The 13,365-nt window shown below is 36.5% G+C and overlaps 1 protein-coding gene across 2 annotated transcripts in view; it reads left to right on the forward strand.

The window, feature by feature from the left end:
- Positions 1-12,996, forward strand: part of phactr3b (phosphatase and actin regulator 3b) — a 70,398-nt gene extending 57,402 nt beyond the window's left edge. For both annotated transcript variants that reach the window (XM_051122975.1, XM_051122976.1), the window contains exons 9-13: positions 7,282-7,337; positions 9,234-9,295; positions 10,300-10,440; positions 11,866-11,942; positions 12,435-12,996. In XM_051122975.1, the coding sequence (XP_050978932.1) occupies positions 7,282-7,337; positions 9,234-9,295; positions 10,300-10,440; positions 11,866-11,942; positions 12,435-12,450 (352 nt within the window). In that variant the 3' untranslated portion in view covers positions 12,451-12,996. The remainder of the gene's footprint in view (positions 1-7,281; positions 7,338-9,233; positions 9,296-10,299; positions 10,441-11,865; positions 11,943-12,434) is intronic.
- The last annotated feature ends 369 nt before the right edge of the window (positions 12,997-13,365 follow it).

The following is a 13,365-nucleotide window of genomic DNA, read 5'->3' on the forward strand; positions in this document are numbered from 1 at the left end:
AAAATAGGCATTTTCAAAAGGATATAATAAATGATCTGTGGGGTATTTTTTGCTGAAACTTCACAGAAACTTCTGGGGACACCTGAGATTTATAATACATCTTGTAAAAAGCAGCATAATAGCTTATAATCATCAGATACCTGGATACCTTTTCCACAAGCTGGTTTTCATGAAATATTTGCAAATTATTTAGGTTAAAATTCCTCAATGGTTGCATAAAACATCCTTTTTACCTTGTCAAAATGGTGCATATCTCCTTAAATGATTTTATTATTATTATTTGATTTAGACTTGCATACTTTTCACTTCTAGTATGAGCAAAAATGTATGATTACCTTTTTTAAAAAAAAAAAAAAAAACTATAAAAACTGTTTTGATGTTGTATCATTTCAAAGGCATATATTATTAGACTTTTGACATTTTTTTGAAAATCTTTTTATTTACTTTCGGAAACATTGATCTCATCATCCCATAAAACAAATGTGAATCTGTCACACATTCTGATGTCAAGCAGAGTAATGACCTTTCGTTGTACTCGTTGAATGGCGTTCAGCCTGTCTCCTGACTGTGCCAGTTTGGACCAGTTACCCATGCAATGCTACAGCAATATTATTGACTGTGTGTTCCTGGCCTGTATTCTCTATGCTAAATTAAGCTCAGCTTCGCAACCAGGCAACAGCCCAATGCTTGGGCCCCATGGTGAAGTCATAACTATTAGATATCATGCGGGACACACATGATGCTAGCTCCGGATGTGACATCATCTTTACAACTCCAAAAAAAGCCCAGATCCTGGAATTAGATGCTGCCACCATACAGAGCTGCCATCCCACAGTGAAAGAGCTATATTTACATTTGAATACACTTGCTAATTAAGTCATCAGAGGCACAATACCATACACAACCAATTAAACGCTGCCCACATTCCATTGCATCAGAGTTACGTATTCCAAATCTTCAATGCAAAGGCACATGCTTTCTAAATCTCTTGTCCTGTTTTAATCTTTCAAGAAGGAATTTAAACTGACCTTCTTTCCCAATATACATTCCTGTTCCTATTGTGAAAGACTGAGATGTGCATGTTTTATAAGGAGTATGAGTGACCAGAAGTGTGAAAACACAAATTTTGTACATTTTGACAAAATTTACGAAATAGCAAACCACAAATGTGATGTTTTGTCAGCTGAAATTACTATTCTAATATAGCACCAATCCATAGAGCTGCTTCCAATAGAAATCCCAGTATTGGAAAATCAATCACTGGAAAGGGCTGAGTTGCTATGTTGGCCACAAATAGACAGTTTCTCCTATGGCAGACATTGTTTCAACCCAACAGCAAATCGATTTGTGTTCATTCCCAGTTCTGGCCACATGAGGATACAATCTATTTAAGGAAAGAGCTGAATGGGTCAAACATAATGCATGAAGCAATTAGGATCTTGTTTGGATTCAGTTTACCCAACTTGAAGAATGACGAAAAGATACTTTCTCATAGTGTTTCTAATGCATGTGAAGTAAGCCAAGCGTCTTTTCTTAAAAGTGGACTAATAAATCAGTTTTCTTGTAATTAATCAGTCAAATTTGTTGTGCCTCACAGCTGTCATGTGTTTCTGAAGTACATCAGAAGAAAAGCGCAGCGGGTGCCAGATCACACTGTATCACACTTTAGAGTGACTATAGATGTGGAGGCGTTTGAAGATCAGACCTCACGTTGTTCCTGTAGTAGGTTATGCAGGGACAGACTGAGGCCACTAGATCTTTGTCTCACATGTTGCTCTGTTCTAAAGAGCAGAACTGGGGTCAGCCGAGAGATTTGATGAATTATTGAAAGCAAGCCTGGAATAAAATTGCTTTCATGTCTAAGCCTTTATTTATATATTTACTAAATAGTACAGTAGGTACGGCATTTTGAACATGATTCAATATTTGACTCCCTTACTATTTGACATATATCTTAATATGAATGTGAGAGGATAATTTCAAACAGCTAGTGTTGCTAGTGTAATGCAAGTAAAAGAGTAAAATACAGTAAAAATCCAGTTGAAAGCATCGGAAACATGAAGGCATGGGTTCCACACTGGTTAAACTAAATAAATATAAGACAGAATATTGAAGCATTTTCATTTTTATGTACCAATATAAAAATACGTATAACTGCAATATTTACATATATGCATTATATTTCAAAAATTGGGATGTTTATTTAGCAAGAGCACATTAAATTGACCAAAAATGATAGTAAATATATTTATAATATTACAAAAAGTTTCTTTTTCAAATAAATGTTGTTCTTCAAACTTTGTATTTGAAAATAAAAAATAAAACCCTGAAAAAAAGTATTAAGCATCACAAAAATGTTTAACTAATAATCAGAAATGTTTCTTGAGCACCAAATCAGCATATTAGAATGATTTCTGAAGGAAATGTAAATGAAAATGTATTAATGTTTATAAACATTCATATTACAATATAAATTGTAATAATATTTCACAATTTTTGAGTTTTTGAACCAATAAATGGTGAACTTTAGCATCTTCTTTGACAATCGTACCGATCCCAAACTTTTGACTGGCATATATTTACAAAGTTAAACCATAAAAAATGGCAACTGGAGAGTAATTTGAACATTTTGAGTGATGCAAATATATGAATTTGGTTAAAACGGAAAGTGATTCACAGAAATTAATCATTTCTGCTATTGAAGAAATGCTAATAAATAATAAAGCATCTGTCTAAACTGTGTTCAGTGGCACAGACTTTTGTTGACTTAATAGGTAATGTTTATGATATTGCTTGAATTTCTATATTCAACAAAACCATCCCAAATATAATGCGAATATTCAGCAACAATTTGATAATATTTCTCTTTTTTAATTTGTAGAAGGACAGATAGCTTTTTCATTGCATACTGTAAATTTCTGTAATATTACAATATTCCTTCATCTCTCTTGTACATCTAATTTTTAGTACGCACTCAGGAACCCAAATGGCACCCGAAGAAGCACCCTGGAAGTTACATAAATGCTCAAACTCTTTGTAAGCATGGATGTAAACTTTTGTAATGATCCTTGGCATCCTTGTCCCTCAGGGTGTCCTAGACACGCTTGGCTGTCAATCAAAGTCATAATGGCCACCCATGCAGTCAGTGACTGTCTGAAGCTTCCTTCATATCGTCGGCCCCTCTGCTGGGTCGACCGGAACGAGGGTCGGGTATTAAAGCACAGCTCACTGGACAATGGCAGGCCGTGAAATCCAGGCTGACTCACAACCACTCACTGACACTGCCATCAAGGGCTGTTCCTGTAACCGGCTTATCGCTATGACACAGCGGTGGAGCATTTAATATATATCAAGCCCTCATGTTTCATAAGTGGAAGAAGTTATCGTCAGAAAGGAGCAAGATCTCAGGATTTGGGGCATTCTGTGTGTCAGAATAGGGTAGCAGGATGTTCTGAATTTTAAAGAACTAAACACCTTCGAGATGTTGTATTGTGCTGATAAATACAGCCATCTCTCCATAAGCACTCTCTGTATAGCACATTGTGTATATTTCAGAAATAAATGCTAGATTTCAGTAGGTGTATTTTAGGTATTGCATGGAAAAAAAAAATATTACACCCAGCATTTTTATGGTCTGTATTCAACTTTTTTTTTTTAATTTTTAACAGGAGCAAACCACCCTCTCAGCCATCTAGGAAAACTGGTAACACTTTCTAGTTAGATTTCATGACTTAACAGTCAAGGTAATGCATTAACTAATGCTAATGCTCTAATGCTCAGTTAGCTCAGGTTCATTAAATAATATTAACAAAAATAACTTTTGATTTTGATGATAAATTAGTATAGTGAACATTAACTAAGATTAATGGTAACACTTTATTTTAAGGACCAATTATTTTATTTTATTCTGTATGGCCATATTTTACTTCACTTAGTCCTATCTCATACCTAAACTTAACAACTACCTTATTAACTATTAATAATCAGAAAATTAGTCGTAGTAAATAGTTAATAGTTAATAGTGAGGATTGGTCCCCAAACTAAAGTGTGACCAGATTAAAAAAAAAATTTTCATTATAGTTAATGTGAACTAATGCAATCTCATCATACAGTGCTATTGAAATACCTATGGAGTTCAGCCTTATTTATTTATTTGTTAGGGGTTCAAGCGCATAGTGCTGAAACCCTATTGTAATTTTTAGAATGGCCAAGGATCAGCAATCTCCATGTAAAACGTGGTCATGGAGACCAAACTGTAAGTCGTAGAAGCGTGAAACTTGGAGGGATGGTAGCCAGATCGCTGTAGCCCCTCACTACAGTGATCAAAAGTACAAAATCGCTCCTAACTCCTAAACCGCCAGTCGCAGGCTTAAGTGTCTTTTGTGAAAATGCCAAAATTTTTAGGTATTTTGGATCTTTTTGAAAAACCTACTTTTGCGAACTAGTCATAGGTTTTGTGCCCGATTGGAACCAAACCAGAGCAGGAAGATCTCTGGAGAGTGAATATAAAAAATGGCTATACCTACGCAACGAATTGTCCTATTAACATGAAAATCACTGAGCACAGTTTTGGTCCGAAGTGCCACAATTGTCTGTAAGGATATTTGCATATCTCAAGAAACATGGCCTCCATTGGATGATGAAGTTTGAGCAGCTATTAGACAAGGCTAACGAAGGCCAATCAGAACAAAACTCAGTGGGCCTGTTTGACTCACGGCCCCAAGGGTCTATGAGAAATTTGAAAGAAATCGGCCACTGGGGGGGGCAATATCGCATGTTTCAAGGGTGCAAATGATTGGGCATTGCGCATTTTTTCAACATACACTTAGTATTCATATCACATGATATAACTTCTTATTCTGGACCACTTCGCCTCTACAACCTTTGTTGTCAATCAAATTGTTCGTTAAATAATTGAGAAAATGTAAAAAATCTATTTCTGTGAACTAGTCCTAGGCTTTTCACACAATCTGGAAAAAATAAGAATAATAATAATAAAAAAAACCACTGCAGTGCAATTCTCAAAATTCTCAATTCTCAAATGTGTTTAAATGCCTTAAAGGGTTAGAACCCCAGTAATCGCTGCTTGCAGCTATATTTTAGTAATATTTCCATTTTCCCCAGATTGGGTGAGTGCATTTAAACTGGCTTCAGTGAATATGGTATCACAGCTGAGCTTCCGCTCCGGATGGCACAGTTTAATCTCCCCACAGCTAATATTTCCAGGACCTGGGCCAAATAAGCGAGATTTAAAAATATCCATCTCTTGTTTGGAACTGTGTTTTTTAACAGCAGTGTGTGTACGAGTCAGCCTTAAACCTGCTGTTTGTGTGATTCATGGCGTCATGTTCTGTTGTACCGTGATAATTACAGTGGGTGAACACGACGTTTCATTACACTAAAGACTTAAGCTGTTGTCTGAATCTGTTAGTAAGGATGTGATATGAAGCTATCTATCATATAGGTGATATAAGTGTCATCTAGGGCACCACTGTCCTAGGGGGTTGGCAAGGCAGTCCAGAATAAATGAGCAGACCATATATTGTTCTTATATGTTGTTATCTTAAAGCACAATGAGACAAAACAAGATTAGTTAAATTTCATTGAATCTATTTTTTTTATGCCATCACAACTTGATTTCAAAGTGTGCGAGCATATACGCATATGTGTTTTTGGCACTAATGCAGCTGGTTTAAGGGTCTGTTCACACTTGTAGTTTGGTTTGTTTGGTACCCAAAGTACCCATTCACTGAACAGTATGCTCAGCGCTGCTGTAAGTCGATGACTTAATGCCGTTTGTTGGACTAAGTGTGCTCATTGTTGCATGTATATGATTTTATTTTCACCACCTACGAACTCATAAAGAGTGAACAAAAGGCACTTTACCTCCTGGTTGCTCCATGTTTGCCCTCTGCTCATTTTGTTTTGGATACACCGCTTGTTCCCTTGAAATCATGTCGCATAGGGTTGCATCTTGTCAATACTTCCTGTTTTTGGTTAGTTTAGAAGAGTTTAGTGTCACGTTCATTCATTTTTCAATCGGACCACACCAGAGTTTGTTTGGAAGCGGCCTTTTTAGCAGTCCCGGTCCTCTTGTTTGGTGCGCATTAGGGTTCGGATGGCAGCATTCACACTTGTTCAAATAAACCACACTAACAGAGCAATCACACCAGAGTTTGTTTTAATCGAACCAAACATGACAAATGTGAACACACCCAAAAATTCTATATTTAGGCTATATTTCATATGCAGTTGTGGATATAATCTCCTAATTTTGTAAATGTCAAAATCACTTTACTGCCAAAAAAGAAAGAAAATAAAAGAAAGTATAGCTGTTGTGTCTGACATAGGCTTATCGACACTGTATATTTACCGAGCCTTTGCCTTGAAAGGCATGTAATTAAAAGGTTTTGAGAAGCGTTTAGCGTTATATGCCTATAAATATCATAGAAACGTTATTGCTTAAATAAGTTGAACGATTACATAATTTTGCATACATATATTTCCTCAAATGCATATGAAATCCCCGCCCAACAATGTCTCTCGACAGCTTCGTTTAGAAATACAGAACACTGAGAGTGAATTAAAGCGGTGCGCGTAGTATGTTCAACATCACAACGCCAATGCTTTTCCCTTTGAGCAATATCCGTTAGGAATTTACTGGTCTGTATTATGCACCCTGTTGAGATCAACATGAATATTGTTTCGATATTAAAGCATTCATCAGAGGTGTGGATGGCGGTTGTATTTTCCCTGACTGCAGCATATTCCTCCAGCGCGCGCACTGAGTGTGCGTGGGAATCTCTCCCGCACGCGCCGCCCCCTTTATAAATGATGCGTAAAGGATCTCCAGTATCACACCACTCTGAGACTTCAGAGAACTCAGGACCAGATGCTCATCTCCGTCTCGACTTAATCTTTTTCACTTTTTTCTATTATTTTTTGATACAAACCGACATATTTTCTTCGTCGATGAGGCTTTCGTACAGTAACCGCGGTTCCATGAACAAGTGCCGTTCGCTTCATTCCGTGAAATCAGGAAATTTCAAGCACAGATAATAATAAACCTCGTGATATTTCCCGATGTGGAAGTGCTTTAGACATGATGATCCTCGGCGATGTTTAGACTCGAGATGGGACGCAGGGTTTCCCTGTAATATGCGCGGATCGCGGGATCCCCACTGACACTCACGCGAGCGCGCTGCTGATCAGAGACTGTCACAGACACTTTGGAGATTGCATGAAAATGGTCCAGAACGTGATTTTGGTGTTTTTCCGCAGGAGATTGAGTCAGAGACCAGCAGTGGAGGAGCTGGAGAGCCGAAACATCCTCAAACGTGAGTATCGCACCTGTCAGAGCAGAGATAAAGCGTCCGGGATGCTGGAGAGAGACTTGTTTCTTTGGTTTGTTACCTGCCTGTTGACAAATAACATGACCATTTTGCTTAAAATTCATATATATTACAGTATTTTTAAAATAAATGATTTTTAATTCACTTTTAAAAAGTCAAGCAACTTAATGCACTTCAGGTAGCCTACTAATGAACTGGTTTTATTCACAAAACTGTTATTTCATGTGAGTAAATAATCTTGACATGATTAGGATATATCACAAAGGTAATTTATCAGAGTTAGATCAAATAGAAATAAGTCTCTAAGGTCACAACTGTGTCCACTTGCATTCCATTACATTGGCTGTTACTACGTTTATTAACTTTTTTTTTAACCAGTGTGACAAATTAACTTAAAGTACAACTACTCCATGTAGTCTAATGATAAACTGGAGCTTATAAAGTTTTGATGATGTAGTCATCATCAAAACTTCATAACCTCCAGTTTATCATTAGATAAGGTGTTATATTTGCGTACAATGTTTGGTCCAGTAGTAAATAAAACAAATATTAGTATGTTTACATGAAAATATAATTTCAGTTTTTCAAATATTCCCATTTAATTTAATGTGTTACTTTTTTGTATTTTCTATATTGATGACAAAAGTCATTTGAAATTTTATAAATAATTATGTTCAGGACAAAAACAATCCATAAGCACAAAAAAGAGAAAGAGAGAAAAAAAGAGAGAAAGAGAGAGAAAAAAAACAAACACGAAAATTCTGAGTAAGGCGTGAATGTAATTTCAGCTCATCTGGAATAGAAAAGATTATAGACGCAATCTGTCTGGAGCTCAACACAATCATATCAGTGATTACAGATTGTAAGGGCGAGACAGTGTGGCATAGATTACACAGGTCTGCACATGATCACAATCTAAATGAAACTGAGCATAATTTCACTATTTCATTTAATTGCTTTGTAATGGTGTAATTTTGGGGGGGAATGATGTTCACATTATTTAAATAATTACTGACCTTTATAAGAAAAACCTGTTTGTGTCTTCAATAGTGTAAATGGAATTCTATAAAAATCAGGTTTAGTTCTTAGGATAGTGTATCTCTAGCATGTGTCCATAGCACACTTGTGATGAGGCTTGTTTATTTAGATGAGGCCTCTATCTTGGGCCGTGGCACCTGTGTCTTCTAACTCTGAGCAGCTGTCTGCTGACTTTGACATCTCCCCTGCACATGCTCGAAACACTCACTCTCAAAGAACTGAGCTTTGAAACAAAATATTAGTCAAAGCAAGGACGAGGAACAAGGCAAGAGACCTGAAATGACAGAACATTAAAGGCATTTTCAAAAGTGGTTTATCGAAGTTTAATCATAATAGAGAGACACGTGCGTCCCGTATTTTCCCACGTTAAGTCCTTCGCAGCACAGATTCAGATAATCCACGTATTTGACAGAGGGAAATGTAAGAGAACAGTGTTATCCTGTGCTGTGAAAGGATAAAGCCTATTAAAGAAATGCAGTAATCTGGCGCTCTGGTGTTATGCACAGGGGCAGGAGGGTCTTCAGGACAGCTGCGGTCGCAGATGTTCAAGAGATCCGAGCCAGACATGGAAACAAGCCATCAGAGATTTTATTTTTTTAAAAATCATAACAATATTGGTTTATTGCTAATTAAAAAAAATCACTTACGTATTGAATACATTGACATTTGAATTAAGAGAAAAGAAACTGGCTTGCTAGATATTCCAGCAGTAGTGCATGAGAGCTGTGGAGTGTATGAGTGCTTTATGTAGTGTGCTAGATTAAAAATGTCAAAGTTAATCTGTACCTCTGCCGATGGTGTGCATGCTTTTTCTCATCTGTGATTTTTTTGGTGGATTTGCAGAGAGGAATGACCAGACAGAGCAAGAGGAGAGAAGGGAAATCAAGCAAAGACTAAACAGAAAGGTATGTGGATCCTGACAAAAAAAACAAACAAAAAAAACATCTCACTGATCAAGTTACATACAGTATGCACACACACATATTTGTTGCCACATATTTGCGATATTCGCTATGTTGTCTGAGGAAAATGACTATTACTGCTGTAGTACTAGTCATTCAGTCATTCAAAAGCCTATAAACTCCTTATGTCATCCTATAAAAGAACAACAATTTTAAAAGAACTCATAATAATTGGACAGGATTCCAGTTCTTAAGAGAGCAATCTCCACTATTTAAATACTACATACTACAAATGCTGACGTTAATGGCAAAATTAAATGTGACCCTGGACCACAAAACCAGTCATAAGGGTCAATTTTTCCAAATGGAGATTTATACATAACCTGAACGCTGAATAAATAAGCTTTCCATTGATGTATGGTTTGCTATGATAGAACAATATTGGGTCGAGATACAACTATTTGAAAACCAGGAATCTGAGGGTGCAAAAAAATCTAAATATTGAGAAAATCACCTTTAAAGTTGTCCAAATAAAGTTCTTAACATTGCATATTACTAATCAAAAATTAAGTTTAAATATATTTACAGTAGAAATTTTACAAAATATCTTCATGGAACATGATCTTTACTTAATATCCTAATGATTTTTGGCATAAAACAAAAATCAGTAATTTTGACCCATACAATGTATTTTTGGCTATTGCTACAAATAAACCCCAGCGACTTAAGACTGGTTTTGTGGTCCAGGGTCACAAATGTGGTAAAATCATTGTAACACACTAACTTGTGGCTTATTGCAGCAACAGAAGGAACAGACAACAACAGTCAATAAATAATTGTATTTACTGGATGCCCTGAGTCAGAATAAACAATGTTTTTGTTAATTAATTGAATTTGTGTTTTACCAGCATTACAGCTTAAAACACAGCTCATCCTTTACAAGTACGAACAATCCGTTTTTCCTTGATGCAGCTGACTAAACCTCTGTCTTTTTCTTGTCTTTCCAGCTCAATCAGCGGCCCACCGTTGACGAGCTGCGGGATAGAAAGATTCTGATCCGTTTCAGTGACTATGTGGAAGTAGCCAAAGCTCAGGATTACGACAGGAGAGCAGACAAACCCTGGACGAGACTATCTGCTGCAGATAAGGTGTGTTGTTAGAAACTCACATGCCCCCAACAGGCCACTACACACTGATACGTTTGAGATAGTAGAGATACACTTGTGATTCTGGACCACAAAACCAGTCATGAGGGTCATTTATTTATTTATTTTTTTGTAAATTGAGATTGATACATCACCTGAAAGCTGAATAAATAAGCTTTCCACTGATGCATAGTTTGTTAGGACAGGACAATATTTGGACAATAATGGCCGAGATACAATTGTTAGAAAATCTAGAATCTGAGGGTGCAAAAAAATCAAAATATTGAGACAGTTGCATTTGAAGTTGTCCTAATGAAGTTCTTAGAAATGCATATTACTAATCAAAATTTTGTTTGATATATTTATGGTAGGAAATTTATAATATATCTTCATGGAATATGATCTTTACTTAATATCCTAATGATTTTTTGGAATAAAAGAAAAATCAATAATTTTAACCCATACAATGTATTGTTGGCTATTGCTACAAATATACCTGTGCTACTTAAGGCTGGTTTTGTTTGTAAAAAAAAAACAACAAAACAAAACAAAAAAAAACATGTAAGATTCTAGGTTTGATTCATCTAAAATATTTAGATATGATTCTGTTATATAAAATGTGTTAACAAAATGAGAAAAAAAGAAAAATATTTATATAACTAGCCCCAGATGGTCTGCGGAGTTTACATTTTCTGTGCTTAAATTGTGTTTTTACAGAATCATTTTATACAAGTTCATATAGCATTATGAACATTAGTTTTTTTAAAGGAATAATTATTTTTATTCAGCAAGGATGCTTGAAATTGATTGAAAGTGACAGTTCATTTAGAGACATTTATAATGTTACAAAAGATTTCTATTTTAAATAAATTCTGAACTTTCTATTCATCAAACAATCCTGAAAAAAAGTACTAGGTTTTCATAAAAAATATTATCTTCACAAGTGTTTTCAACATTGCTAATGATCAGAAATGTTTGCTGAGCAGCAAATCAGCATATTAGAATGATTTCTGAAGAATCATGTGACACTAAAGACTGGAGTAATGATTCTAAAAAATCACATTTATTCACATAGAAAACAATTATTTTAAAGTGTAATAATATTTCACAACATTTCTGTGTTCTTGATCAAATAAATGCAGCCTTAGTGAGCAAAAAAAGACTTTTTTCTAAAAATCCTATTTTTTTTTTATAGCAAATAAACACACAAGGTTCAGAGGATGTTAAAATGGATGATACGCAATAACATTCTCCTGAACAAATACTCTGCATGAGCCTTATCATGACCACAAACAAGTCAACAAAACCAGAATAGATCATTTATAAAACATCAGGTAGAAAGCAGGCGATCTTCTTTCCAGTGACCTGTCTGTCTGATGTCCAGGGACTGTTTATCAGGAGCTCATTGTTGTTGTTTTTACCTTGCAGGCGGCGATACGTAAAGAGCTGAACGAGTTCAAGAGCAATGAAATGGAGGTTCATGCATCAAGCAAACACCTGACAAGGTCAGTGTGTGTTTCCAATTCTTCCTTGTGTATTTATACATGGCCTGTTTCTGTATATTGTTCCATGTTTACATAACCATCACCACAAAAAACTCATCGCATCTAGGATAAATCACTTCTCGCATGGTCGCTTGCGTAACTGATAAAGTTGCAGGACACATACAGTAGATCAATATGGGAGGTTGTTCTAAATATAGCCGTATCTCTGCTGTCCTGAAAGTGCAGAAGTTGCAGAATAAGCACCCATAAGCGCTGGCCGACATGTATAACAAATGCTTGCTCACATTTAGCTTACGTTTGTTTTACGTTAGACCTCATTTCTGTAGGCACAAATAGCTGAACAAGGTCCCAGTCCTGTTCAGCTTGTGCTAGATCGTCCTGCTGAGCAGAGCTTTGTCTGGAACACACACACTCTTCTATTAATACACATTTGATGGATGATATTCGCCTTTTTGGGGTGTCTTACAGGTGTCTTCTCCCTTTGCGTTGCAGGTTCCACCGACCATAGCAAGGTTTCTTCCGTGAAGAATATGCTAACGGTATCTCTGTGAAGTCAAAGACCTCAGGAGGCTGTCCATGGGTGCTCCATGGAGGGCCTGATATTTGGGCGCTAGTGAACCTTGGAGGCTATGTCTCTGGAGCTTCAGCCTGAAGAAGCCAAAATCCTCCAAACTCCACTCAGTCCAGCTACAAGTCTGTAGATTATTGAACCTTTATTCTTTTTCAGGGGACTCACGTGGGACGGTGGAAGACTGTTTGAATAAAAAGACATTGACTTTTTCGTTTTTTGTAATGGACTGTTTTAAACGGTCGCCTTTTGATGCCAATGGGGGGGGCGGGTGGGTGGACTCGGGGGCAAGCATGTGACTCTTTTGAACCTTTTTCCCACACCAGTGTTGGTGCTGTAGTGACATCCCAAATGTTTCTGGGCTCCTACGAAAACTTGAGTTTCATATCAGCTGTATAGATGTTAGTATGAGGAATGGAAATCATGTCTTACCTTTGCAAGGACTATTTATTGTCTGTACAGTACAAGCTTTGGATTTTTAACAAATGACAATGTCTGGCTCTTTTCTGAATGAATGGATGGAAGGATGGGTGGATGATGAATCGATTTAGCCAAAACATGTGCTTATACTTAGGTTCACATATTACATTTCTCCTTCAGCTCTCATGGACCAACTTTACAGACAATCCTGATCTCTTGTGCACGTTTGTCTAATCAACCCCTCTTGTGTTCAGGAGAATGCCAGAATTCATGTCTTTTAGCAGTAGCAAACCTAAGCCACGTATAATAGTCTTACATAAGCGTTCAGGAAGTCTCACTGTCCTTGAAGACAACACGAGAAGTCATTATTTCCATTGACACACACATACACACACACAGAGACAGAGCTATGAGGAGGGAAGATCTGGCTTTAGT

This window comes from Labeo rohita, chromosome 11, assembly GCF_022985175.1.
Source record: "Labeo rohita strain BAU-BD-2019 chromosome 11, IGBB_LRoh.1.0, whole genome shotgun sequence".
Lineage (NCBI taxonomy): Eukaryota > Metazoa > Chordata > Actinopteri > Cypriniformes > Cyprinidae > Labeo > Labeo rohita.